The 27,710-nt window shown below is 36.7% G+C and overlaps 4 protein-coding genes across 7 annotated transcripts in view; 1 reads left to right on the forward strand and 3 right to left on the reverse strand.

Annotated features, from left to right (window-relative positions):
• Nucleotides 1-3,352, reverse strand: part of aimp1a (aminoacyl tRNA synthetase complex interacting multifunctional protein 1a) — a 30,004-nt gene extending 26,652 nt beyond the window's left edge. The window contains exon 1 of one of the 2 annotated variants that reach the window (XM_015345961.2): nt 3,264-3,352. In XM_015345961.2, the coding sequence (XP_015201447.2) occupies nt 3,264-3,265 (2 nt within the window). In that variant the 5' untranslated portion in view covers nt 3,266-3,352. Of the gene's footprint in view, nt 1-802; nt 817-3,263 lie in introns of those variants that run through there. The other variant, XM_069191463.1, reaches the window with a different exon arrangement.
• Nucleotides 3,353-5,122: 1,770 nt separating this feature from the next.
• LOC107077156 (sperm axonemal maintenance protein CFAP97D1-like) lies at nt 5,123-8,897 on the reverse strand. Of its 2 annotated transcripts, XM_015345450.2 has the most exons (6): nt 8,688-8,896; nt 8,512-8,582; nt 7,832-7,950; nt 6,637-6,760; nt 5,988-6,050; nt 5,123-5,263 (listed from the first exon to the last, which is right to left on the reverse strand). In XM_015345450.2, the coding sequence occupies exons 1-6, from the start codon at nt 8,806-8,808 to the stop codon at nt 5,234-5,236; spliced, it is 528 nt and encodes a 175-aa protein (XP_015200936.1). In that variant the 5' UTR covers nt 8,809-8,896; the 3' UTR covers nt 5,123-5,233. The 2 variants fall into 2 exon arrangements, with proteins under 2 accessions (XP_015200936.1, XP_015200937.1); XM_015345451.2 differs by lacking the exon at nt 5,988-6,050 and having other exon boundaries at nt 8,688-8,897.
• A 686-nt stretch (nt 8,898-9,583) lies between these two features.
• On the forward strand, nt 9,584-26,974 carry spata6l (spermatogenesis associated 6-like). Of its 2 annotated transcripts, XM_015345893.2 has the most exons (13): nt 9,586-9,878; nt 11,890-12,027; nt 13,142-13,190; nt 14,220-14,261; nt 14,526-14,650; nt 15,556-15,648; nt 16,512-16,796; nt 17,803-17,908; nt 18,239-18,282; nt 18,866-19,038; nt 20,831-20,912; nt 25,776-25,872; nt 26,784-26,974. In XM_015345893.2, the coding sequence occupies exons 1-12, from the start codon at nt 9,624-9,626 to the stop codon at nt 25,869-25,871; spliced, it is 1,488 nt and encodes a 495-aa protein (XP_015201379.1). In that variant the 5' UTR covers nt 9,586-9,623; the 3' UTR covers nt 25,872; nt 26,784-26,974. The 2 variants fall into 2 exon arrangements, with proteins under 2 accessions (XP_015201380.1, XP_015201379.1); XM_015345894.2 differs by lacking the exon at nt 11,890-12,027 and having other exon boundaries at nt 9,584-9,878.
• Nucleotides 21,640-27,710, reverse strand: part of LOC102687626 (excitatory amino acid transporter 3-like) — a 44,071-nt gene continuing 38,000 nt past the window's right edge. The window contains exon 13 of the mRNA XM_015345892.2: nt 21,640-21,717. The gene's annotated coding sequence lies outside the window, so the exon portion shown is untranslated. The remainder of the gene's footprint in view (nt 21,718-27,710) is intronic.

Raw genomic sequence — 27,710 nt, forward strand, 5'->3', positions numbered from 1 at the left:
CCAGCTACACGATGAAATGCGATCTGCAATGCCTTGCGTGATCAGATTATTTTCATGAGATGTAACCGAGTAACATTTAGAGAGCACGCATTTTTGTTTTTCAAGGCCCAGTTACAGCACTGTCTAGGCAAACAATGTATTTCTATTTAGAGATTAACCTTTTAAACAAAGGAAATCAAATGTGCAAAAATTCATGTATTTTCACTTTCTTTAGCAGTGTGGACAGCTCCAGTCACTATTTCATCCTCACCCTTAGGGAATAAGGCCTGCCCTAAAGTCTTATTCAATCACATCGCTATTTCTGCAAAATCCAGTTAGCACTTGTCAGCTTGTTCTGGAAAATCAAAAGCACATGGTGATTAATCTCAATCTCCAGTAAAAGATTAGTAACATAAACACTTGCAGAATGACATCAGATACTTGGAAAATTACAGGTGAATTCCAGGTAATCCCAATGAATGACCACACATGTGCTCCAGATCTTAAGAAATGTAGTGAAAGAGGAGTAGGGTTATTAATACCCGTTGCTTCACAAAGACTGATAACAACTCAGGCTTTTTTCCATAAGTACAGTTTTCAGAACAATGGAAGGTTTGCTAAATCCAAACCGAAAGCACAGCCGAAAATTCTGTGGCTTTGGCATATGAAACGTGTTTATCCAGACTAACCAGCCTCACTGAGCGGGTTCTGCGGTAGTCTTCAGTCTCGATCCACACTTTATTACGTTATGAAACATAAGAGACGCATGTACTTATTTGTTTTTTTAAGTGTTTTGGGACATTAAAAGTTAATCATAATTAAAATTCAAAATCACCGTTTATTATTTACAACACATATTTAAGGCCTGATTAAAATTCTATCACTTAGATTCTATAAAACTGAAAAGATCAATTTCTGGATGTAGTGATGGACAGCGTACTTAAAACAAAGAATGTGAGGCACAGAGCTGATACCCTAGCTTCATTCAAGAAAAGCCTGGATGAGATCCTTGGACCAACTTGCTACTAGCAGACAAACCCAGTTATATAAGCCAAATGCACTCCTCTGTGTTCTTTAATGTTTACAGCATAGATAAAGACGAACTGCAGTCCCAATTTCTCAGACCGGTTATTTTACCTCAGTAACAAAATAAACTGACGGTATCGCAAAATTATACAAATTCCAAATTAAGCACAAAATGAAAGGACTGTAGATTTGATATGTTGTCACAAACCCCTGGTCTCACCAGGGGCGAGAGCAAAACTTTGCACGATTTGCAAGATGATGCGGTCCTTCCTGCTCACTAGTCACTGTAATTACTTGCATCGCGTTACGTATGGCTGGCCGAATAAGTACAGGTTGTGCACCAGACATTTCACCGCAGAAATGTTCCAACGTGTTGTACACGCAGAGCAGAAATTGAGGAGTGGGCTTATGTTGCACAGTTAGCTACAAACCACATGTGATACAACAGACTGAGGAAGAGAAGAGGCAGAGAGGAAGCTAAAAAATTATAATTTCAGAAAAAGTCTGCTTTACTGTAAGTATATTTTTTGCCCAGAAGTATATTAATCAGTCCTGTCCAGTCTGTACTCAGCCTCTTGAATAATCTGTTGCTCCCACATGTGTCAAATAACACTACCAAATGTCCTGCCTTAATGGGAAATTCACAGGCACAGGAAGCACAGTTGGAGATCACAACGTATCAGCCTCTGCAATGTTAAGTATTCACCAGCTGCTGGTGGATTAATATTCCTGAATAGCCAATGGAAATCTGCAGACACTAGTTTGTGGAATTTCCCATGGGCAGTTGCAGCAAAAATATGACCGAATCTTCTTTCACTCCTGAAGGTTTTAAAATAATACATTTTTTTTTTTTAATTAAGCAAACCTCCATTATAGATCGAGACCACACCACCAGCGTTACTTGAAAATGTTCAGACTTAATTTTACGGGCAGGGCATGTGCGATACATAAAGTTTAACACAGGCATTTGATCCAGTCTTCATCATCTTCATGATTGGAATTGGATGATACATCCGGAAATACAGAACGATCAGGATGCACGGCACCACGCTTGGATACATTTGGAAAATTAGTGATTCGGTGCACTGCTATATACTATAGCAGACATAATAATGAAATAATTAAAAATAAGCCAACATTGATGTTTTAAAAAAATCATTTAAAAAATCCCCTTGCAATTTTATTAAAACTAACAGCAGCAGTGGATCAACTGAAAAGGGCAAAGCACAGGTCCATGGAGTAATAGTCTCAGAGACATACACGCTACCATACAATGCAACTATAACTCTGAACCCACTGGATTAAATACTGCTGATTTTTTTAAAACGTCTTTTTTAAAAGGGAGGACTGTGGCACTCCTATTGATAATATTACTGGCAGTCTGGGCACAACTGGCACTTCTTGCCAGCATCACTTCCCAATAAAAGCCACTACTTGGGATGGCTGTTTATTTAACTTAGATTTATAGTTGGTTCATAAAAAAAAAGGTAATAAAAGGTCAACCTATTTCCGTTTGTTCTCCTTTTTTGCCTGTGATCCTGGGTTGTTGTTTTTTTTTTATTGATGGAGCTCAATTAGTCCCGTGGTTTGACAGGCTCGTTTATGGAATTGATCCCATCCGAATATACGATATTTCCTTAAATAAGCAATTAATATGGTCGTTTTTTTTCTCCGATTTTTTCCAGGTCTGCAGTATCATTCTGTACAACACACTGACTAGTACTGCATACAACAGCCGATAAGAGGTCTTATAGGTACACTTGATGTTTTTAACTTTGTCCTTTTCAGATCTTTCTTACGCTGTCTCTAACAGTAACAAGACTATAAGCAAGCAAATTGCTAAAATGTAATATTACACCTTTGACCAACGCCTTTAACGGGTTAGTAAGCTGTAAGAATACAAGAGCGCAACTACAAAAGAACTCATATAGGCGGTTAAACCAAAAGACACATTGACACAGGGCAAAATATACCTTTAGCTACAGCTTCTGCTTATCTCAACCTTTCTTCAAGAGCTTTGAAGTTATACGAAATAACCGAAGTCTTTCTTTTAGCCAGGTACATCGTGCTGTCAAATGCAGCATGCACAGAGGCTTTAACATGAAGAGAATCATTTAATGTAAACGGCCGAACACCAAACAATAACGAAACACAAGGGAAATTACTGCACCACACGAAATAAAAATAAAAACAGCAACCCGGAATTACAACAGAAACAGACATATAAGAACCAATATTAGCTACACGTTCTTACTTACATTCAAAATCACCAGGTGCTAGCCACGACTCTCGCACAACTTCCTCATGGGGGCTTTCAAAAAGGAAATAGAATAGTGTGCTGTCTATCCAGCGCCTGACTGATTTCAGATTTTTACACAAAAATATATTCCATCACAGCAACCGTGTATCATTCTTAAGTACACTCAATTGTGAAAAGTATCTGGTTAATGGTTTAGCATATCTTTCGTACCAAAAAGTGCGTTTTTCAAGTGCGTACATTTCAGGCAAAGTTTCGGTACCCTCTCCATTAAGTCCATGTCGCCGAAGAACACAATGACCTGCTTTTGGTTCTTCAGTCCTTGATAGCTGCGGCGGAGTGCCACCCAGCGTCAGAAATTGAGACCAAAAGTCTCCAATAAAAGCATTCAGACTGCTGGAGTTTAATTCCTCCACTTTTACTGGGCCGCTATGAGAACGACATGCCTATTTTAAACTAAAATAATTACTAAAGCACAGAACCGTAGCACTATACTCATTCAAAATCAATGCTTATTTTAACATCAATAGCTATATACGTATATCTTCACTTCGAAAATAAGTGTTAATATATATATAAGCAGGTTTTAAAAGGTGAAGTGACTATACATTATCATCTTCTTTTCCCATTTCCTTTCACATTTCTATTGTATGACTACAGTATTAGTAGTTCAAGTAGATAGCTGTGTCAGTATACATAGGCTGCAAAGGAATAAGGTTTATTCCATGCTGAAAAGAGATATAAAGTTTTGAGTGTGGAGTCTTTCACCCCTGAAGAAGGTTCCACAGCCGAAATGTTGTGTTTCTTTTCTTCTCTTTTCAGCATGGAATAAACCTTTACTTGTTCCTTTGCCATCCCTTAGTAGTTTACAATACCAAGGTTTCTCAATTCCGTATCCTTTAGGAATCAGTCACTGATTTTTAAAACACATTGGCAGTTGTAAAAACCACAACCTATACACACTATATACTAAAAGAAAAAAAGTCAAATGCACAGAAAACATACAGACTGAATCTGAACAATAACTATAGAATATAATTGTTTTTGATTATACAGTGTAACAAAGATGAAAAAAATGTGGAAGAGTGTGCACAGTGGCATCTTTCCAGTTCAGGCGGGAATAGACACACTGTCCACAGACAATATCAAGAAGAATGTTGGCCCATTTTTAAAATGGGATTTTAAGTATTAAAAATAGAGCTTTCTAAGATTGATTTTATATGCCTCACAAGCCAGGGAACATTCACATCAGTCAGTCACAACTGATACCCTAGAAAGCCATATGTTTGATGAAGGACTTGTGCTTAGTTTAAAAAGACACTGGTTTCACCTGACAACATTATGTCATATTGATGAAGACTAGTAAGGACAAAACTGCAATCTGTAGCTGCTCATTTTTAGTTGAAGTTTGGTGTGATCTGATAACTTGACAAGTTATCCAACCAGTTGAAGAAGCTATGCAGAACTTGAAGTCTGGTTTATTACATTATGTGTAAAAACAAATCAACCAACTATTCACATAACCGTTTGTCCAAACGTGTTATGAAACAAATGTTTCCTTGCAAACAAGAAGAACAAAAATTGACCTTCAAACTTGGGACTTCAGTACTTCTTGGAATGAAAATTAAATTCTGATCTCATCACATCATGCACATGAATGCTTAAAGCAACACGTTTACTACAATGAGGATACATTTCTAAAAACAATGTCTAAAACATCCAGCAGCAAAGGCATTTCAAGCATTTTAACCTTAAGACAACATTTTATTTCTCAGTTATCTGCATACCGATATATTTGTGCATACAGTATAGATATTGTATGCTGTTTATGTAATGGAGACCTTTTTATTAGATAACAAAAACTGTTAAACTCTTTATTTTATTTTTTAACTCACTCAGACTCCACTTATACTTTATTACTGTGACTAAAAAAGAAATCTTCACAGTGCCGCTCCTTGTAATCTGTTTCCATCATTTTTTGTTGATTTCTGGCAGGCAGTCCTAAAAAATATTAAAAATGTAATTAAGTAATTTATATTCATAAATAGGAAACCAAACAATTCAGAATTTAAGATCATTGTAGACTTCTGGGTCAACGTCCAGGATATTTTCATAGGAGAATGATTATTAAGGTTATTCTTTAACTTAAATGTACACTAAATTGGCACAGAATATTTTGGGTAATATAGCAACAATCATTTTGTCATTTTGCTTTTTGCTTTCTATTATCATATTCATTAGTGTTGCTATAAAACCATGTATGTCTTATATACAAGTTTCCTGAATTTATGTACGGATAGAAAGCCGTTAATTTTCCATTCACTTATACACTACATTATTCTATACAATACAGCTGTCTCCCAGGAACAAAGACCTCAGGATTGTCTGATTCTACAAAATCTCTTTATACAAATATCCTGATTTTAAAATAGTGTCAGTAGAATTAAGGTCATATTGTGTCGACCACGGCTTCTTTAACTTTTGTTTTAGTGAGTTATGTAAATGTGTTCCTTTATTTAATAATTTCAAATTAAAGGTAATATGTATGTTTTTTTTAATTAACTGCACAGTGATGTAAACTTAGATAAAGCCTCATATAGTGTTAATCATCGAAATACCAGATCCCTTCTAAAGGAATATAAAACACATTCTTTACATAATAAGATGACTTGTTAGGAATGAATAAAGCATAACTTCCTACTAATGCATCTTATTTTAATCTTACCTTGTTCTTTGTCTTTCTTGTTTCTGGGTACTTTGTTATTTGAGTAAGGTATCCTCTGCTAACCTAAAACAATATTTGTTTATTGATATATTAAAAAAAGGATGGGGAATTATTTGAAGAGTCTGTCTAGTATAATTTCAGGCACTCTTTAAACATTCTGCATACTTTATGTATGGGCATTCGGTAATAACTGGCCAAAACAAACTTTGGTCATCATATTTTTCATAAATGTGCTAAAACATAAATTTGTTTACATTTAAAGACAGTTTACGCATGGACACAGGGAACACGTTGCTGTGATTGACAGATGTCTTAAAATTCTTCATGTACAGTAAATTTAGAAAATGAATACCCAATGTGTGTTATCAAGAGACCTGCGAGGTACAAGAACTGAGAACAGGTAATTCTATGTATCTGACTATGACTGATGTAAAGTCTTAGAGGCAGAGAAGAAAAAACTGCCTTATATGCAGGAAGGTCAGGTTATGATAGAAGGCCTCACTGTCCGAGATACTTAAGGTATCACTAAAATGTACTGGTGCTTCTCTAAGTCCCACTCTATATGTGTGAAGCCTCTGGGGCAAAAAGCTTCATATGAATGCAATATTAATTATAAATTAATTTGCAGAGCCCAGGAAATTATTTTTACCTTGTAGTCAGCCAGCCACTTTTGATGGTTATAGATGGACTTGGTAGCATTTATTCTATTGAGGATAGCCTGATTGTCCAATGTTATCTTCACAAGCTCTTGGTTTCTTTTACCAATGTTAAGGCTGAAGGACACGATGGAAAAAGAAACGTGGGGGTTAGTGACATTAGATAGACAGGCTTTAAAAGAGACAAAAAATCTAAACACAGAAAACAATGTGTAAACTAGAAGTGTTTGAAGGTTTTCCAGCAAGCTCTTCCCCATGTGCTTAAACAGTGTGAATGACCTGTGAGTAAACTAAAGGGAAAACCGAATGATATCTATGATGTTTGAAATATAGCGGTTAAATTTAAATGGTCCTTTAATGGTGTTTGAAGAAGAGCAGTTAAAAAATGTAATTGTTCCTTTTTTTGTGCAAAGTCATAAGCTGTTCATAAATTCTGACCAATTTTAACTCAATCCCTGCAGTGAAAGAAGAATATTTTGCAAAGGTCTTTTTTGATAGGCACAGGACCCCAATTTTAAGAGTCAGTATTCTTGCTTTGTATGGAGAGGAATGACATGAGAAGTTTCCAAATTGGGAAGGAAAACAAGCCTGACAATCATGATCCGCTTCCACTACCTGGAAACCTGACAAGAAAATCACTTCCATTACTTTGCAGTGAAAATATTATTGGAAAGAGCTATTGCTATTCCAGTTATTTCTATTTCTATTATTAAAACCTAATAATATATAGGTTCAGTAATGATGCAACTACAGTATGCAGACATTCTAAAAAGCTCAGAGACTACGAAACCTGAGTGAAGTATTCAAAACTCTCAAAGCCAAGGACAACTTCAGAATCAACAGTGAAACTCAATCCAGAGCACACAGGTGGAAACTACAACAACGTTAACATTTGTGAAACTGAGAATAAGGAGCACTCCTTTACACAAAGGGTAGCTGAAGTCTGGAACAAGCTACCCAGCTATGATGTTAAAACTGATTGCCTGGCTTTGTCACAATATGGCTGGATGAGATCCTCAGATCAATTAGTTACTAGAAGTCAAACAAGCTAAAGCAAATTGCCTCTTCTTGTGAGGTAATCTCCATTTGTGCTCATATTTACAACGTCAGCTCTTTAACCTGCATCGGCTTTGTGTGAGAGTTTTACTTTGCCCGTTCTTTTTAATGAACGCTAAGAAAATACGTCACCTTTTGGGCTGGTAGTTATTCCAGTTGTCCACACAGCCAGTGGTGCTCTTAATGCAAGCCATTTTCTCAAGCAGGATTCTGTTGTTCCTCTCCACTGTTGCCAATCTCTCCTGCTCCATCTTTGGGGAAAAAAAATATTTCACTATCTGCACAATTCCCCAAAATAAATGATCTTAAAATTGTTACCTTTTACTCCCTACTGCGAAAAAACTGCAAGTCATCTGGGATCTATTACCAAGCTGTCATTTCAAAAATGGTTACAAAAAGACACTTTGAAGAAAATGAGAAACTTTCAAGTGGGGAGCTTCCTTTGGGTGTGTGGACGAATGCAGAATAGGGTATTAATCACGCTGATGCACTGTAGTTCAGCTCTGCAGTCGTGAGTTCTGTCTTTGGGGCATAGTCATTATATTTTCAAGCCACATAAATCATTTTTATGCCACACTGTACGGTACACAACAAAGTATTGACAAAGGTTTTTCGTTTTTGTTAAACAGCCTAACTCTTAATCGGTCCCTGGCAGACTCATTAAAAAGCGGATATTTTTTTTTAAGTATATTAGCGAATGCAGTGTTTATCTTAATCGGTCGGGGAGTCTTAGTTAAGAAAGTTAAAATGTTACCAACTAAGAACAAAACAACCTAGATTAACGACTCCTGTTTATGTATTAATTATTTTACCTGAATTTTCTTCATCTTCAGATGGAAATGTAAATATGTCCTTGGCGCTTTATTGTCCACTACGGGTTTCACTGGGGGCGAAAGTTTGTTACAATGTCAGAGTGTTTAAGAAAATACTGTTATAATGGTAAAATAACCTTCAACTTTCTATAAACAACTGAACATTTCCCACTTACCGTTCTCCACCCGCTGCTTGTGAGCCTCATAATAGCGATGGTCCAGTTTTCTTCTCATATTTGTAAAGTGCCCCGGCGTGTCAACGACAGCTGGGTAAGCAATGTAATGCGCTTTATCCATAGACACGATGTGATACCGCAGCCGCGTCCTGAATTGACTTTATAGTCTTTCGCCTGTAGACTCTGGCGCGTCAAAATCTTAAACTGGACAGTAGCCGGGGTTACTACCCCTGCAGGGTGACATCAACGTAAAGGATATACAGTACGTCACAGTGGCTTGAAAGGCTGCGTCATTTTAGGTAAATACATATCATGATTTAATGGTTTTTAAAGAGGACGGTCTAAAGTGTGTTGAAAGGCTATTCTTCACTTGAAAGTTTTATAAAAACATTTTGTACAAAGAGTTCAGTGTGGATTTATCATAGATTAGTTTTCCATAACCATCGAAATGCATCCTTTAAGCATTTTTTCAACTGTGCACATCACTGTATATCGTCGTCATCTTTGTCATCATGCTTTACCTTTAGGAAAACAGACCAGAATCATTCGTTTATGTATATTAGTATCAAAATATAATATTAGTAAGTGTAATATTAGCAGAAAGAAGTTGGTAGTCTTCACAGAAACACTAAACTGTATCTCACTATATTATCCATGTTGTACTGTATATACAATTGTAAATCACTAAAAAACAAAACTCACAATTCTAGGTCAATTTCATTTAACCCTGCTTAGGTGTTTTGTTCATTGATGCTGTAAAGATGTTTCTGTCTTTTCTGCGAAGGTGGGGGGGGCAATTTAAGTGAGAAGGGGCAGTCTGGGCAAGGTCTGGGCACTCAGTGGAACAACTTCCCTTATGTTTCAAGGCCAGAAGAACACGTACTAGCAGAAGAATATAGAATAGTGGAAAATGTACAAGTTGACCAGGTGTCACTGATGTCCCAGCTGTTTTCTGTCTCTCTGCCCCCTTGCGGGGAGTTGCGCAGACGCGTAGACCTTAGGAGACAGCCGGTCCCCATGGCAACCGGACGCTACTCCGCGGCGGTCTCCACGGCGGGTCTGACTGCCGAAAGGGTTGGGCTCGCTGGGCACTGCGGACTGGAGCGAATCAAAGTTTTGCCAGCGCATGAAAAGTTCCCGAAAATGCCTCAAAAAGCAGTGAAGGTCATGGTTGAATTGGATCTCCATGCGGTAAGAACCGCATCTCTTGTTTGTTTTACTATCCACGTGTTTACGCTTGTCGTTTAGCGTAGGGGATACCGTTTATTGCTGTTATTATACATTAATTCCTTAATAAAACGGTATGTTTAAATACAGTAATTTTCTGCATGAAATGGACTGCTTTAAGCACTCGCATTTCTAATTGCAAAATACTGGATTAGGATTAAGATTTCCACTGTGAGTTTCGCTTGCAACACATCTCGCCAAACTCAAACTGTGTTGTTACTTAACATGGACAGAAGGGACAGACGCAAGAATAAAATAAACAGGCGAATGTTGTACAACTGTTGTAACGGACTTTTTGTTTTGTTTAATTACAATATGAGATATGGAAAACCTGAAGATACATTTAAAATTTAAAGGAACCGTGCAGACTTTTTATTATTTCAGTATCGGAATAACATCGAATTGTTTTGTGCATTTTGCTACATTTCCGCAAATGCATAAAGGATAAACTAGTTTACAGATCTTTTTTTTTATTATTGTTGTATGTAAGAACTGTTTTATTATTTAAGTTTCCCTTACATTTATACAGTTTCTGTTTTAGATCTATTTTGCATTAAAAAAAGCTTAATATGAGCGTCTCTGTAACTATTATTCTTTAAATTAAAACGATTTATAACCTGAAGTATACAAAAGAGCTTAGAGACAGGATGTGGAAGTGCTGATTGACTTGTAAGATCCAGTATGGGCTGGGAGATCTTTTCACAGTCTTGGAGCAACCGAACAGGAACCAGGAAGCAACGAGTCGCTTTGTTTGGAGCTACCTATTGGAAAGTTAAAGAAGGTCGAAGTCGGATTTTACACTCTGCTCATTACACTTCAAAAGCTCATAACACAGCCCACCCCATTGGATCCAGTTCAGCAGCACCTGTTATAGGATGCTAATAATTAAGTTTTGGGTTATTTGTGTTCAAAATGGGACCTGAATGCTACAGTGTCTCAATGGAGTTTGTATGTTTTCCCTGTATTTGGGTGCTCCAGTGTCCTCTCACAGTCCAACAACATACAGTACAGTACAGTAAGTTAATTGGCTTCTGGGAAAATTGGCCCTGTGTGTTATTGTGTACAGCTGTCTGTCTGCCCTGCAATGGACTGGTGTCCCATCCAAGTTGTACCCCACCTTGTGTCCTTTGCTTGCCGGGATAGGCTCCAGCTCCCCTGTGATCTTGAATTGGAAGAAGTGCCTAGAAAATTGATGGATGGATTACTTTGATCAGATATTTGTTCATATAGACATGTGGTGGATAGAGCTCTTCCTAGAGTTCTGCAGAGTATTTATAGGTTTGTGCAAAAAACTCTATTAATATATGTAGCCGAAATGTATCTGCTTAACTGATTAAATTGACTTATCTTTAGAAATTGATTATTTAACAATGTCCTATGAAAACCTGCTAGACTGTGACAGTTTAGTACCAGGTATTGTTGGCCTTCGTGTCAGAAATACAGTATGCAGAGAGGCATTATAGGGGTAACAAATGCTATGATAATATGCTAAAATAAAGAGGTTTTACTGCTTCTTGATATTCATGTGCAGATACACAGGGCCATGGCAAATGCATTGATAAAGTTAGCAAATTAACTTATTACGTGTGACTTCATGCTAAAACAGTAAAATCAGCATATTCATTTAACTGTACAAAATAACAATAATGTGAAATCGTGGCTCTTTCCTTTGGGTATTTATAGTGGAAAACTATAAATATATACCAACAAGCTATCAAATTGTTATTTTTTGTATTTCCAAAAATGTAGTTGTACTTTATAAACGTACCTTTATACTGTAAGTTCAGTTGCAATTCTCAATAACATTGTAATACACAATGCAGAGCAGCACACAGCAGATTGCTGGTATCGTGAATAGTAAAGAAACCACGTTAAAGTCTGTTCACTAGGTGTGACAGCTTGGGAGATATACTGTAGTATAAGGAATGGAACACCAAAAGAAAAAAGTCACTCGTTATTATTAATCTTTTCCCAGGTGACATGTCCTGGTGTGTTTTTGGCTGACAAAGATGATGTCTACCTCAGTGTGTGCCTCATGAATCAGTACAAGAAAACCGAGTGTGTTGCGCCAGTCTTCCCCTTTCTGTTTAAGGAAAAAATGAGATTTGAGAAGGTAAATACATTTTTGGCCATAGTCTATCTTTAATTTCAACAGTGCAGGAAATGAAATGATGCTTTTTTCAGTGAGAGACAGGAGGTTGTGCTATCAGAATCTTATTTTCAAGTTTCTACAGTATGTGGGAAGGAGGGAAAAGTGAAAGGGAAAAACAAAATCTTAGGTAAAACTGTATGACTTGATGTGAGTATTTATTGAGCACAGGCATAGTCATACCAGTTTAATAAATACACTTTATGAAGACCCTGGATCTTAAAGCACACCAGTAGGAGCATCTGGGTAATTCATTATGTTGTTATTAATACTAAAAATCATTGGTAAAGAGTTTTTAATTATTTATGATTTTTAATATTTAACACTTTATATGGATTATCTAGCAGGACAATTATTGTAAATGTCAACCACTGAAAACTGAAGATCTTCAGTGTTCTACGTTACTACAGTGTCCATCTTCAAGTGCTCAAAATACAACCGAGAGCCTCTGGAGAGACTGCTGTGAGATATTTCATGACTCTTCCTGTACACTTATAGCCAGTTGTCCTGTTGCAGAAATCTCCTGTTAAAGGCAATGGAAAGCTGACGCTAGAGTACTCAGGTTGGGAGAGAAAGCTAGTCATGGCAAGACCGGAAGTCATGTATTTCATGTCATGTATTTCCTGAAGTCAAGTAATCCTCACTCCAAGTGGAGATTGGAGCAAAGAAAGGGTGTCACTGAACTGTCAAATTAACATCATTCTGCACCATGGGTGCAGGCAGGAGTAGTTTCTTTTATTAAATGCTTTTGTCCTTTTGTCCAGTAAAATCATGTCTTATGAAAGGATAAGAAATAAAAATAATAAATACAAATCCTTAATAATCTCATTTTGTCAATTTTAACTCAGCGTAAGAACTAAACACTGAGCTCAGGCCATGTTAATGAAATCAAATATTAACATTACTCAAACACAAATCTGGTCTCAGCTAAAATATTATTTATGTGAGCTACTGAAACTAAATTAAGACATGTTTTTGTCACACATATGTAGACATGTTTTTATTGCACATAGTGTATGTACAGTATGTGTAAATGAATGTATCTCCCTCTATTACATGTTTCTGTTTACCTTTCTAGGTATTTAAGCATGCAGTTGACCCAGCTGCTGTCGCTGAGCTGTTGGAATGTATGTCTGAAACATTTAGAACAGAAGTCCAAAAGTGAAAGCTATTCATTATGTTTATGTTGTGCTCAACCTTTGACTATCATGCAGTTTGATCAGGTGCAGATAAAACAACAACATGTGGAGTATGACTCATTTAGTTTTATTCATTTTATCCAAATGTGACTTATAACAACATCTAGTTAAGTTGCAAAGGATGCAGAAGACAGCAATAAAACCCCTGAAACAGGATGGGTAACATGGATTTAAGTGCTAGGGATGTTGGTATGTGACAAACAGGAATATGGGCAGGTAACATACAGTCAGTACAGTTTGTGAGGGATACGCATGGGACTCTGGGGTTAGATACAGTATTTCTAAAGAGCTGAGTTTTCAGTTTCTTCTTGGAGCTGGTGAGTGAGTCTGTGGTTGGTCCACCATTGGGAGGGACAGTGCAGAAAAAACAGTTGAGGCTAAGGACTCAGCTTTGACATTACCAGTCAGCCTGAGGAACCGGATCTCAGTACACTAGTGGGAACATAGGGCCTGACACAGTGGTCCGAAGATACTGTATGCCAGTGCGGGCCCCCAGGAAGCCCTGTAGATTGTTTCGAGAGGCTGAGAGACTAGTTGGGCTGCAGTGTTCTGTATTATCTGGATTGGTCTGTAGACACATGCAGGGGGTTCTATTAGGAGGGAGCTGGACACAAGACCTATACAGCCATTTCTGGCTATAGGTTATTTTGTGCACCATGTAAATCGTAATATTATTTGAAGACCATCTGTTCTGTGTCGTGTGTCATAAACTTGTTAGTGGAAGTGGTTAGTGAAGAGGATGGTTTTCAAACTTATGTATCTTTTCGTTGTTGTAATATGAAATTGTTTCCAATAGGAAAACTTTATTCTAGGTCAGAATAACAAAAATAACACGTTGGGCCTTCACTGTTGCCCTGTTGCATTAGAATTTTTTTGTCACTCTAATAGAATTAATGTGTCAGTCAGGCCTGACTGACCTCCTCATCGTACATGACATATCTTTTCTTTGTAAATTAGGGGAAACTGCAAAAATTGAGCTGATACAGTTAATTCCGCCAGGTAAGGTACTTGTATTTTCGCACCATTTTAACAATCCCATCTGTCAGTCCCATTCATTACCTCTGCTATGACAGTAAGGCTGAATGAGTCAATCTCTATGTAAAATATCCCCAAAAAGATTGAACCCAGCTTCTAAGTTCTAAACCCTAAGATCATCAGCAAAATGATCACTCCAACTGATCCCCCCCAGGTATAATACTAGTGATAGTGATTTGATTTTCACAGCAATGAGTTCTCATTGTCTTTGTTTTGACCTGATTTCAGTGGGTGAAACATTGGCGTTTTATGAAGAAGATGCCCGGACCTTTTTGTTCCCGGAGCCTAAGCTGGCCCCTTCATACCCTGGAGTGGACAGAGAAATACTAATGACGCGAGCACATGTGTTCCCTGTAAGATTTCCGTTCCTATTCCGTCTTCACAGAATAGGTCTTTGTTACCGCAGAAACAAATTTAAATATAATTTCAAATTGTGCGTTGTTTCATTTGTTTATAGCTATTCTGCAGCTGATATAATCTATTGGTGCTAATAAAACCTGAACATTGATCACATCACATATGTGTTAATATTTTAATGATCAGTTTGGTTTAACCATGCAGATAGAAGCAAATAAGCTTTTTTTAAAAGAAAGAAAATACTTCTAATTCACAAATAGAGAATATGCTAGCATACATTACCTATAATATATACATAATTATACTATATACAAATATTGTACTTTATATTACATATGCAATATGCACTTATACATATCTTACATACTGTATATTATACTTAATTAATACTAGTGCAGTACAACATTGTGCATTGCCTGTTATCATGGCAGATCTGGACCATGTTCACATTGTGGGGAAAGAGGTTAGAATCTATCTTTCCAGCACAATATTCACTAGTTTAGGAGAACATTTGTGATCATGATTCTGTGCTGGAGAAGTCTGTCGAGATACAGTGAGATTAATCTCAAAGACACCTGCCAGCACTACAGTTTTGATACTGTCACATGTTCTTATTTTCTTGCTACAGATGCAAAGTGGGATTTTAGCAGTCTGTGGTAGCATACATTTTACATACTTAGAAAAGCATTTTGGCTACTAAAACTGTAAAGCTGTAAAATAGTTTTTTTCTCAAACCTCGATTTTACATGAATTGTTTAAATTACAGGCCACAGCTGAGAGAAAGCATAACTTTCCTAAAATAAATGCTACTTCTTACACTTAAGAGTCTTTCTCAGACTTTGAAAGACTGAGTTACGGGATAGCCAAAAGCTCTTCATCACTTCTTTCCTTCATATTCCAGGGAATTGCACCAAGGCTAGAATTTTCCACTAGAACCACCATTAAAGAATGCTGCTCAAAAATAGAGAATGGGATTTGTACAAATACTCCTTTGGTAAGATGCTTTCTTACACATGTGTTTGTTTAAATGCTGGATTTCCTTAGTATTATTTTTAAAATCTGTATTACTATTTTAATAGCATATGCAGGTTGTATAATATGCATAATGGTTTAAAACAGATGATTTACAATTTACAGATGATTTACAGACAAGATAGAGTTTGCACATGGATTTTCACTCATATAACAAGGAAGCACTAAAATTTTGAGCCAAATAATTAATGATAAATCACATGAAAGATTTTCTTTTCTAATGAGACACTTCTGCAGACTTTCATGGAAACGGAGGTCTTTATTTAAATGAATACTTAACCAAACCAACAAGTTGTTTGGTTAGAATTTTTGCAAGTTTTATTCTACTCAGGAGTTGGAGATATAAAGTAACTAATGAAACACAACAGTTAAAAGGAAATATCCTACATGTTTAGGAACTGAAAACTGCTATAGTGCTCCAAGTAAGCCTATTATTAGGTCTGTTAAGGGTTAAATGTTTTAATTTGTTGCTCAGGTGAAATAAATACCAGCAGGTATGTGAGATCTCAGGATCAGGATTGGGAACCAGTTCACTAGAGACCTCTGAAGCTGATCTAATTAAATAGTATTTGAGAGAAATGTTTTAAATGCTCATTTTCTTTGGTCATGAACCCCTTTCACCCACTGCAATGTTTGTATGGGATAATAAGTTATATGGGCCCAGTGTTGTGATTTTGTTCACTATGAAGCTATAACCTGAGCTATAAGACTCCTTTAAAGCAGAAATTCTGAGCCATTCCTTCTGAAGTCATTTCTATTATTTTCATAAAGAGTGTTTTCTCTAGAAATTAATAAAAATAATTTGGATTTTTTTCTGATATCTAGAAGGAAGCTTCAAGAAAAATAATCCGGAAGAAGGCCCAGAAGTTAGGATGCAAATTATCCAAGAAAGCAAATCCTTCACCAGGGAAGAAAAGAGCCCCTCACAGTAAAGAGCAGCGTTATGACAAATCAACAGGGATGTCAAAGTTGAGGTCTGTGTCACCTGCCACTCGGAGGCACATAGCGGAGCTGTCGGAGAATAACACTCAGAGACTTGCACATCTCAACCTGGGGCCAAACCAGCAAGAGTCCAGCCCCCACTCCAGACCTGACTCTGCAGTACGACATGTGAGCACAACTCTAACTCCTTTTTGGTCTTTTCTATTTTTTTTATTTTTTGCTTAACTTTATTTCCACCAGCCATATCACCCTGCAACTCACAACTGGCAACCCACTGAAGCTAAGCAGGTGTGACCTGGTCAGTACTTGGATGGGAGACCTCCTGGGAAAAACTAAGGTTGCTGCTGGAAGAGGTGTTAGTGGGGCCAGCAGGGGGTGCTCACCCTGCGGTCTATGTGGGTCCTAATGCCCCAGTATAGCGACGGGGACACTATACTGTAAATAGGCGCCATCCATTTCCCTGGCCTGGCCAAATTTTCCATTTGCCCTTACCAGTCATGGCCTCCTAATAATCCCCATCTATAAATTGGCGTCATTACTCTGCTCTCCTCCCCACTGAGAGCTGATGTGTGGTGAGCGTTCTGGCGCACTATGGCTGCCGTCGCATCATCCAGGTGGATGCTGCACATTGCTGGTGGTGGAGGGGAGTTCCCATTACCTGTAAAGCGCTTTGAGTGGAGTGTCCAGAAAAGCACTATATAAGTGTAAGCAATTATTATTTATTTATTTATTTATTTATTTATTTATTTATTTATTGAATGCTTTTAGAATAAGAAAGGAAATGGTAGAAACACAAGAATTGGACACAATAGGGGTTATCTATCTTGGTACTGGAATGCCACTGTTTTTGGTCTTCTAGGCTGAGAAGGGCCCTGCATTTATGGACAATACTTGTGATTGGGGAATAACATTTAAATCCAGAGAGCTCCTGTTTTTGCATGAAGTATCTGTGCTCACAATGTGCCAATACTGAAACAAAAGCCACCACAGTACTTCACTTTAGCCACCAGATGGAGTATTTCTTTTATTATTACTTCTTTTATGACACAAGTCATCATAGGATACAATCTGCTTACCAGAAACGTTTCCAGGATACTTCTTGGCCCTTAGTGAGTCAATATAGAAACAAATACAGAAATCGTTTTAACATGCAATCTGTTTGTTCTGTTTTCAGGTCCGTAACTCTTGGCCACCTGTGACATCAACACAACCTATTTCACAAGCTTCTCTTAGGAAATCCACATCAAGAGATATTTCTCCAAAGGCTCGTCTCTATGTTGGTACAGTGTGTCCTTCTTGGGCTAATTTTGTTTTTCTGTGCCGATTCATCCATTTTAAATTTAAGGTTTATTTCTGAAATTATTGAAATCGCTCCCAAACCTCTGCCACTAGTTATCCTTTTATTTACTATTCTATTCTAAATGTTTTCATGACAATTGTAAACAGCCAGTCTGATTTAGTTATGTCAATTTTATCTCTTATCGCTTGGCACATCATACTTTATTTCATTAATTGTTTAATGTTTTATTTGGTTATCCATTAAATATTATGGAATATTATTTTGTGCTTTACCAGGGGTTGACCAAATTTGATTTATGTTGTGTTTCTAGAAGACTCTCATGAAACAACTAGGTCAAATCCATCTGCAGAGGGGGTATGTAAAATATCAAAATTCTGTCTGTTCGGTTATGAAGTTATTAAGTGCTCCCTTAGAATTTAGTAGTTACTGTAAATGCAGACATTGGGCCATAAATAGATGTGCTGTGAGTTTACATTTGGAAAAGTACCAAGTACATCTGTCATCTTTTTTATTTTATGCATTTTTTTTCAAATGGAGTTCATAACAGAAGTTATAAACTATAGGTTATATAGGTTAGATCCAAATTTCGCACACCTCCTATTGCCTAAGTACAGTATATATGTCTCGCACCCTAGTTTAATCTTCACAATAGTAATGGGGGGATTTTTGGGCAGCCTGTCCTCATGACTAGACTGCCATTCCTCAGTTAGGTGAGGCTCTCCAAATACTCCAAATAATGATAGGCCTTCTATCATATTCATTAGGATTTAATCAAACCACTGAACTATATACTATTACGATCAACACTTGTGTAACAGGCAGAGTACAAAAATGCTCAGTGAAAAAGTGGTTCCTTTTTGGAGAGCTGGCATATGCAGTAAAATTACATGTAACCTACAGTAATATTCTTTGCTTAATTTAATGCTTTTATTTATAGATCCCTAGGACTCTGGAGGATGCGTTTTCATCTACAGACACAGATGATCTTGTTAATTACACCTTGAATTCTAGTTCATGCCTGAACTTGAAAGAGCTGAAGAGATCTCCCCCTAACTCAACAATGCAGCCTTCACAAAGCCAGTTTAGGAACTGCTCACCTCTGAAGCAAAGGTACGAAAGGAAACTCAGTGCTCAGTATACAGTATTTCCTGTATAAACCATCTGCGCCACTTTTTTAAAGGCAAAGAACATTATAGACTGTAAGCACAACAAAACCTTGACATATGTAGTATGAGAATTACGCTGTTTGTTCTTTGCTAAGCAAAAAAAACGAAACCCTGAATTTTCATTTTATATACCTAAAAAAAAATATGCCCCATAATCAGATCAGTGTTCAAGCCTTATTTAGATGGTCTTTTTTAATTAGACTAGACTGCTATAAAACCCACTGCCGTTTTTTAACATGCAGACAGTTGTAAACGTTGGACAAAAGGATGATGTATTGTCTGGTGTTAGTTTCATATAATTTGGAAAACCTAAGCTTTTGGTGCAAAACACTTAATCTCTTTTGAGTCATAAAACATGTAATCCAGACAATAAATTCAGACCATTTTGTGATTTTAGCTATAAATGATAGAAAATGTATATTCATTTAATAATATGGATGATTATTTTCTTAGATTTTGTCATATAAGTTATTTTTAATTAAGTAGCTAAAGTAAAACATTGTTTAACAACATAACAGAGCTGTTTTCTTACTGTATATACAATAAATTGTCTGCATTTATCCTGAATAATCAACTTCATCCTTTTAATATATTGCTTAGAAACTAGCAAAAAACAAACAAACAGAATGTTAATTAAAGTAATGTAATTTCTAATCTTTATGATATATTTTAATATTTGTGAATGTCTGGAAGCACTCTATGGCATCTGTTATGCTTGTCACCTTAAATTTAAGGGATGTCTTTGCAAATCTTATAAAGTCAAGTTCTTGGCTCATCGCATCTCCTTTTGGCATAGAACAGATTTTGATTAGCTGAAGTAAGAAGTTTGACCACAAACTTATTCTTGCTACTGGAATTGTACATATTCTGCCCACTTCAGAGCTGTCTGTCTTCTTCAGCCAGGAGATCTTCCAGCCAGCAGGGATTGGCCTCTACATAACGTTCATTTTTCAGCAGTTCATCTACCATTATACCTCAAATGAAATAAAGCTACTGTTAATATATTCAAGTACAAATATTGAATGAACATATAAGGTTGTAGAGCCAGCAGCCATATCACCCTGCAGCTCTCAACTAGCTACCCACTGAAGCCAAGCTGGGTTGAGCCTGGTCAGATCCTGGATGGGGGACCTCCTGGGAAGCTATGGTTGCTTCTGGAAGTGGCGTTAGTGGGACCAGCACTGGGAGCCCATCACCCTGATGTCTGTGTGGGTCCTAAAGTGACCGTGACACTATACTGTAGTGGGCACCATCTTTCGGATGGGACGTTAAACTGAGGTCCTGACTCTCAGTGGTCATTAAAGATGCCCGGGCATTTCTCGAGTAATCCTGGTGTCCAGGTCAAATTCCCCCCCTTGGCCTTTACCGTGGCTTGCACTTGCCCTGCGATGGACTGGTGCCCCATCCACGGTGTGCCCTGCCTTGCGCTCGTTGCTTGCCAGGTAGGCTCCGGCTTTGACACCGTATGGTATTAAGCGGTTTGGCAAATAACATGACCTATTCTGTAGGGTTTTGATCCAGCTTCAATATAAATAGCTGTCTCTTGGTCACAAGCAGCAATTACCCAATGACATGCTGAATTTTATGTTTGCATGCTAAAAGGCTTCTTAAAAGCACTATGACATAATTTCTCTAGGGGAGATAGGGACTTCCATGTCTGGCTCATGGACTACTGGTTCTGGCCTAATTATTCATATCCATTCCAATCTGTTCCTGTGATTTAAATTTCATTCCAGTTCTCACAGCACCTGGGAATCAATCCATGAACGAGTGCGAAGTCTGCTAACATCTGTCAGCGCCAGGGAACGACTTTCCTTAGTGAGTAGCACCAGATGCACATCAAGTGTTTAATTGTTTACCATTTAAACCCAATTTTTATAACAGTGGCTTTTTTGGTGCTCATACTTGTAAGTTCAAGAAGGGATTATGATGTCTGTGTGCTTCTTTTGGACTTGTATGCCTCTAGAAATATTAACTTTGTCACTGATGAAATTTTTGAAAAGTTCATTTTAAAAGTGTCATTTAAGACATTTAAGTGCATTTTTAGAATCTACCGTTATCAGCCTTAGTCATAACTAGCACTTTGTATCATTGAATCACATTTAAATATGAGCTGCGGTGTACCCTTTGAATAAGTCACGTGGAAATCGGAATAACAAACATACTTTATTGTACAAACCATCCTTTTTATACAATAGTATGTGTGACAAATGTAGTCAGTACAGTGGAAATAAACATGGTTTATTAATGTAAGCTACACAAGGCAAACACTTCCATCTTTTCTCTTACAACTTTTAGATTTTGTGATATGGTTTTAAGTATGTACTGTACTGTAGTTCTAGCACTGTACACCATTTTCCAGATACGTTTTCAGTTTTAAATTGTGGATACATCATACTGTAGGTCATTATCAGTCCTAATGCAGTGAAGGCATTTAATTCCTCAACCTGCTTTCTTTTTGCAATGTTTTCATATTTCAAGATCTGTCAGAGGATTTCAGTCCTCTATTGCCATTTGCCATGCTGGGGACTAGGGAAGTTTTTTCAGGCATATTTACAAGGATGTTGTGACCGTTGCTCCAAGGAAAGAATTATTCTTTCCAGCTGTGCATGGATTGGTGTCCCTGTGAGAGAATAGTGACAAAGATAATGAAAATATTGTTATAATGACTTGAATACAAAAATAGTATGGAAAATCATTTTTTCCCAATATGACAGTTTGTGGTGCTAAAGCACCATTTCAGTGGACTCATTTACTTACATCCTCTGGTATAAAGTTGGAAATGAGCCTTTGAAGGCTTTCCTCATTCCAGGCTATTAACAGACCCAAGCAAAACCCAGCTCTATCACCGGAGCCCTAGCCTAACCAATCTAATAGGATGGCAAAGTTAAAAATTGTTTTCCATCCTTTTACCAATAGCCAAAGTGCATCACAGTTTTCCCAAGTTGACTTTCTTATCCCATTCTCATTTTGTTCTCTTTCAGCAAGCAACACTTCAGTGGTTCACAGGTCCGTCAAATAAAACATAAAGAGCTGTGCAGTGCTGTACAGTGTCCTTTTATACCCTAAGAGGCAAGCTTAACACTAACAGCTGAGCGTAATTATACAGGAAATGAGTTAATCACCTTTCCCTTTGCCTGTCTAAAAACGTAGTTTCCTCTTGGAAGCAGGACAGAGGAAACTACCAATTTTAGCACGAAGGGTTATAATTGGTAGAGGCTAATCAAAACTCTTTGCCCAAAATATATTCCCTCTATAATCTTTCACCACATTCTTTCACACCTTTAAATTTAGCAGTGATTTTAAGACAAACTGACGTGAAACGTGGAGTCTCATTTTTGCATTGCTTTGCGTTGGACAACTCTTGAAAGAGTTCTTTGTAGTTTATCCTCTTTAAGTGGACTCTCAGGAAGTTTCTCAATTCAGCAAGGATTAAATCTTCCTTAGTCAAGAGCATTTTTTTGAATACTCCAGATGGGAATATTCCTAAAACAGTCCATTTTATTTCTTTCACACGATAATTTAATTTCATTCCTTCATTACACAGTTACTGTGGTAGCTTAGGGTTATGTCATTTGCCATGGTGAATTTTATATCCTCTGCTTCACAAAAAGAGCTTCTCTCGTTGCTACTGTGCTATAGCTACTTTGGTTTTACTGAGTCATCAGGCAGGAACATCATTTGTTTTTAATTTGGCAAAGCTGCTGTATGGTTTAAGTGTTCATTTTTTACTTAAATTTTCAAAATCTCATAGCATCTGTTATAACTCACTGGATCCTAATCTGATTACATGTAGTTTGCCATTATATACAAGTAGTGGTGAAGCTGGAGCTCCTGAACCATTTTAGTTTTCTAAAAAAAAATCACTCTATCTATTCTTTAAGGGAAGAAGCACCAAGGCACCTTGATCCCCAGCTGTTTAATAATTCCCTGCTTAGCATATGCGACTCAATTTATTCTTACAGTCCATTGCTATTTTATTAAATCCATTCGTCTGTATATTTATAGGTAGATATATTTTTCATTGGATGTCTCTGCCAAAAACAGTTCTGTTTGATACAGTTCCTACTCATTCAGCTTAAGCAAGCAATTATTTTATGCTCCAAATGATCTGATTACACTTTGCAGCAGTGGCTGCTGACTTCTGAGTCAGAGGAGGCAGAAACCCAGAAAACAAGCTGAGTAAGGGGGGTAGAGTTAGAAGACAAAAGACTAAATTGAACTGTGATTACTTAGCCATTAGCTAAGAAAAGAGGGATTTGTAACAAGCCAGAAAACACTTTAGCCAGACGTAAGAAGCATAGACGTATGCAACAAAAAAGCTTATCTTTTATATAATAGTGCAAAAGGGCAGTTCACTGGATAAAGCTGTTACAATTCCTCAAAAACGGCAACATGTCTTTTATGTGATGGTTTCTCTTTGTCATTTTCTATGTACTGCCCAGTAATCTCTCTCTCATTATTACTTAAATATAAAATGATCATTTTGTTACCCACTCTCCATCTATTTAATTTTTATTGTCTTCAGGGGGCCATTATAGATCAGAAGTCTGCTGTATTAGGCTATGAACAATTAACTACACCCTCAACCACCTTAAATTAAAAGTTTAATTTATGAAATATAGGTAAATTACTTTGGTATCTTTCAAGACATAAAATGCTATAGTATACTGTAAATTATGTACTGTATAAACGTAAGGAATTCGAATTTACCATTGTCTTCTGTTTTCATATAATATGGCACAATAAGCCATTTAATATTAACCTGTGTTCCACTTTTAAATCAGTCAAACATGGCAATATTTTTCTACCATTATCATTTTGTTTTCTTTCTCAAGAACCTTTTGAAATCACTTTTAAACAAAATAGGTTGATATCAAATCTTACTCAATACATTGCTATGGTTAAACTGTTATTAAGTAGGTATGCTGTCCAAATCGTAGAGATTGATAAAAAAAAGTTGTAATGGAAACAAAAAAATAAAATATACTATTCAAGAAACACAATAATGGTTTTATGTACTGTCCGTTACAGTGTTAACGTTTCTACATACAATTACAGTGCGATTAGCACTCATTTGAAAACGGGATAAAGACTTTTTATCAGAATCCATGTACAGTATAGTAGGGTGGGTGTTTCCAAAAACGTGTTAAAAATATAGGTTTAACTACTGTAAATCTACAAAACTTCAATGAGCTATTTGGCTATCAATCATTTTATTGTGCCATTTGTCCTAACTGTTGTCAGTAAAGAAAACTTCAGTCAAACATCTAATACGAAGCAGATTTCCTGTTTACTAAGCATCTTTAAATTGGAAGGTGGCTGACACAAAGCAAAGACTGATGTCTGTGAGTTGATTCAAATTATCCATCACAGAATTAGACCGTTGCATCTTTTTATGAGTAGAATAGCCCTTTGCGCTATAGACTATTCTTGAAAAAACATGCTTTTATGCAGCATATTAAGTCTTGGAATATAATGTACTATAAACCTTGTCAAGACATGACAAGACAAGTCATCTCACCACCCTCTAGATGATCTCAGAAGCAAACCAAGGCTGGGCCTGATTATTTTGTGGACAGGAGAGACAAGCATGTTGAACAGCAGGTTCAAACACAGCCTGTTTCATAGACAACCAGGCGCTGTTAGTGGTATTGGAGGACCTGTGCCTGGTACTCTTCTTGTTGGACCCCAGCATGGAGACATGTAGGGGGTATCATCCTTCACATGAGACATTACCCTGGATTATAACCATAGCACTGTTCATAAGAGTACGGTTTGTTGAACCTAAAGCTCCCTTAAAGTTCCCTCTATATTCAGTTAATGATGTGGCTGCCACAGGTAGCCTAAATGGATGCTCCAGTTCCAGGTCCTAAATGGATTCAAATGTTCCTCCCTTGGGGGAGGAAATTTCAAAGTATCAAAAGTAGTTCTGCTCAGTTCTGAAATAGCATCTATCTAGAAGACATTGGGCATCTCCATATATAGACTTTGGATGTTGCAAGTATCATGTGGGAACAAATATATACAGTATATACGTTATTTAATTGGAATAGACCTTTTATTGAATAATATGTACTATGTATGTGTACAGTAAGTGTAATAATGTATGTATTTTGTTGTTGGGTTTTTTTTCTGGGCTGCACTGGGGCAAATTCCAATCAATGTAGTTTTCATGGGTGTAAACGACTTGAACTGAATGTGGAATGAACTTTGATTTCTGAAATGCTTAGTACATTCAATAACATTAATTATTTTAATCTGTAATTTTGCATTTTGTATCAATAATAATTCAAAAAGAATGAATTTCTAGTAAATAGAGGGGATCATTACAGGTACAATCTGTGATTTGGGAAAGTACAGGCAGTTCAGAATAGAGATTATCAAGGGCTATTTTGCCTTTGCCCTTCACCATACAGTAGCTACCCCAAATGCTGAGAAATACACAAATCTATAGGGGTAATTATGTAATTAGGAAAAAAAATAACTGTCCCAAATGTTGATGCGCCACAGTTTTGATGTAGCACAATGTATAATTCCTGCCACAGTTTCAAGAGGATCATGATTATATACCTGTACTGTATATCCACTGTATATATACTGTACTGTACAGTTTAACCATGTATAAAACTAAGGTGCATTTCAGGTTCAGTAAATCTCAATTCTGAGGTATTCTTGCAGGGAGCTACTGAATCTGAGATTGATGACGTCCTCCAGCGACGTTCTGTCTCGCCAAAATCTTCCCCTCACTGCAGGTCCCCCTCAGGACAATATTAAGGTAACTCTTACAAACACAAATCTTGGCTAAGACTGTAAGAATAATGTATGTAATACACTGTGTATTTCCTATGTGTAGCTTTAATTTACACATTTGGAAATATCTGATTTTTAATCAACTTGGCTATACTACTGTGACACTCGAACTACCATTAAAGGGAAGAGGACCATGTATATTTTCCTCCGAATCATACATTGTCAGAGTTATATAGTATTCTTCACTCCAGTAGTCCCAAAATGCCCAACCTAGAGTTGGCATCAACTGGAGGCATGATGCAAGTCTTACTGATGTCACTACAATGCTGCAAAGACTTGCCAAATCATACGGATAGCCTGGCAGGATTCAGCCTACTCTAACTTGGCATCCTGTCAGCTCATCATTGTCATAGTTAAATGTGTCTTTCGCAGGGCCCTACCTAACCCGTATCAAATATCGGACAATGGTGTGACCGTAATTAGAACTGTTTAATTATTGGTAATTTATCAAAACCAAATTTAAAATGATTTGAAAAAATCAATGAGAATGCAAAACATAATGTTCTTAAATTATAATAACAAAAAAAATCTTGGCATTTTCCATTTTCCTCCATGGTATTTCCACACTTGAGATTACCTCAACAAATTCAAAATATGCCATGTTTCACAGGTACAAATTGCAGACATAAAACTTTCTGTTCTAGTTTTTCAAGGTAGGTCAGGATAAACATGACATGTAGAAGAAACATCCAGGTCTTATAATCAATAAACATGCTATTTAGTCTATAATTTAGAAATTCACATAAATTGTACAAACCTGGAATAAAATAACTATGTACTATGTATAAAAGCTCTTCTGCACATCATGCCAATACACAAGTGTATTTTAGAATTAGCACTGTTTACAAATACCATGTTATTTGTGTTATATTCTAGGAGGCAAAGGTTCTTCAAGAGCAGTCTGTGAAGTTACCATGTACTGTACATTTTCCAAGCATTTCTTATCTCCAATGTCCTGTTTCAATTTTATAATTCTACATTAATTTTAAAACAATATAGAATTATATCGGCACCTGTTTGTTTGCTCTCCAATAGTAAATGCTGGAATAAAAGAAGAAAGTACTGTATCTGCTATATTATTGATTGAAATGATTGCTTTTAATATCAATTCGCTGCTTAAATGTAATTTGAGAAATGATCGAGTCTAGATAGGCTACAGCCCAAAGAAAACAGAACTTAAAAAATTAAAATTAATTAATTTTAAAATGGCATTTCTTATTTAATATGGTTACGCTTCTGCAGACATCCTGGGACAGGTTTGAAACTCAGCAAGCAATTGAGTATGTTTTTTAAATCAAAATTACTATGAGACGTATGGATTGAAAAAAAATGATTCATTTGATCAATAAACATGATTTTCTGTACCTGAACAAAATGGGGGATAGTAGGACTTCCAAAGGAAAATGTGCCCACTGTACAGTATATAGTTTATTGTCCTCCATTATAATTGCTTAATCAGTTTTATATTACTTGGGTAAAAAATGGTCAAATATAATGTGAAGCATAAGTATTTCAGCTAAATGTACTGAATAATATTCCCACATGTGGATAGTTTATGGGAAATTACACGGGAGCAGGGTCTTCTTAACCTGAAGAATGAACCATATTACCTAACTTTGTACTTTGTACAGTAGTTTTCTTCTTTGCAGGACCCAAACTGATCACACAGACAATGCTAAAGCATGAAACTGAATGGAACACCTCAAAACATTTAAAGTATGATTCATGAAGTGATAAAACACTGAGTGCATTTTATACTAATTGCCAAAGAGACACTTTTAGGTCTGGTGCCCTCAAGCTCGT

The sequence above is a fragment of the Lepisosteus oculatus genome, chromosome 1, assembly GCF_040954835.1.
Source record: "Lepisosteus oculatus isolate fLepOcu1 chromosome 1, fLepOcu1.hap2, whole genome shotgun sequence".
Lineage (NCBI taxonomy): Eukaryota > Metazoa > Chordata > Actinopteri > Semionotiformes > Lepisosteidae > Lepisosteus > Lepisosteus oculatus.

Coding starts and splice junctions, on each gene's coding strand:
- spata6l (XM_015345893.2), top strand. CDS start 9,624: ATGTCCCAGCTGTTTTCTGTCTCTCTGCCCCCTTGCGGGGAGTTGCGC. Junction 14,651..15,555: donor CGCGAGCACATGTGTTCCCT/GTAAGATTTCCG, acceptor TTCATATTCCAG/GGAATTGCACCAAGGCTAGA. Junction 19,039..20,830: donor TGCTCACCTCTGAAGCAAAG/GTACGAAAGGAA, acceptor ATTTCATTCCAG/TTCTCACAGCACCTGGGAAT.
- LOC107077156 (XM_015345450.2), bottom strand. CDS start 8,808: ATGGATAAAGCGCATTACATTGCTTACCCAGCTGTCGTTGACACGCCG. Junction 7,951..8,511: donor TGAAGATGAAGAAAATTCAG/GTAAAATAATTA, acceptor TTTTCCCCAAAG/ATGGAGCAGGAGAGATTGGC. Junction 6,761..7,831: donor AATAACTACCAGCCCAAAAG/GTGACGTATTTT, acceptor CGTGTCCTTCAG/CCTTAACATTGGTAAAAGAA.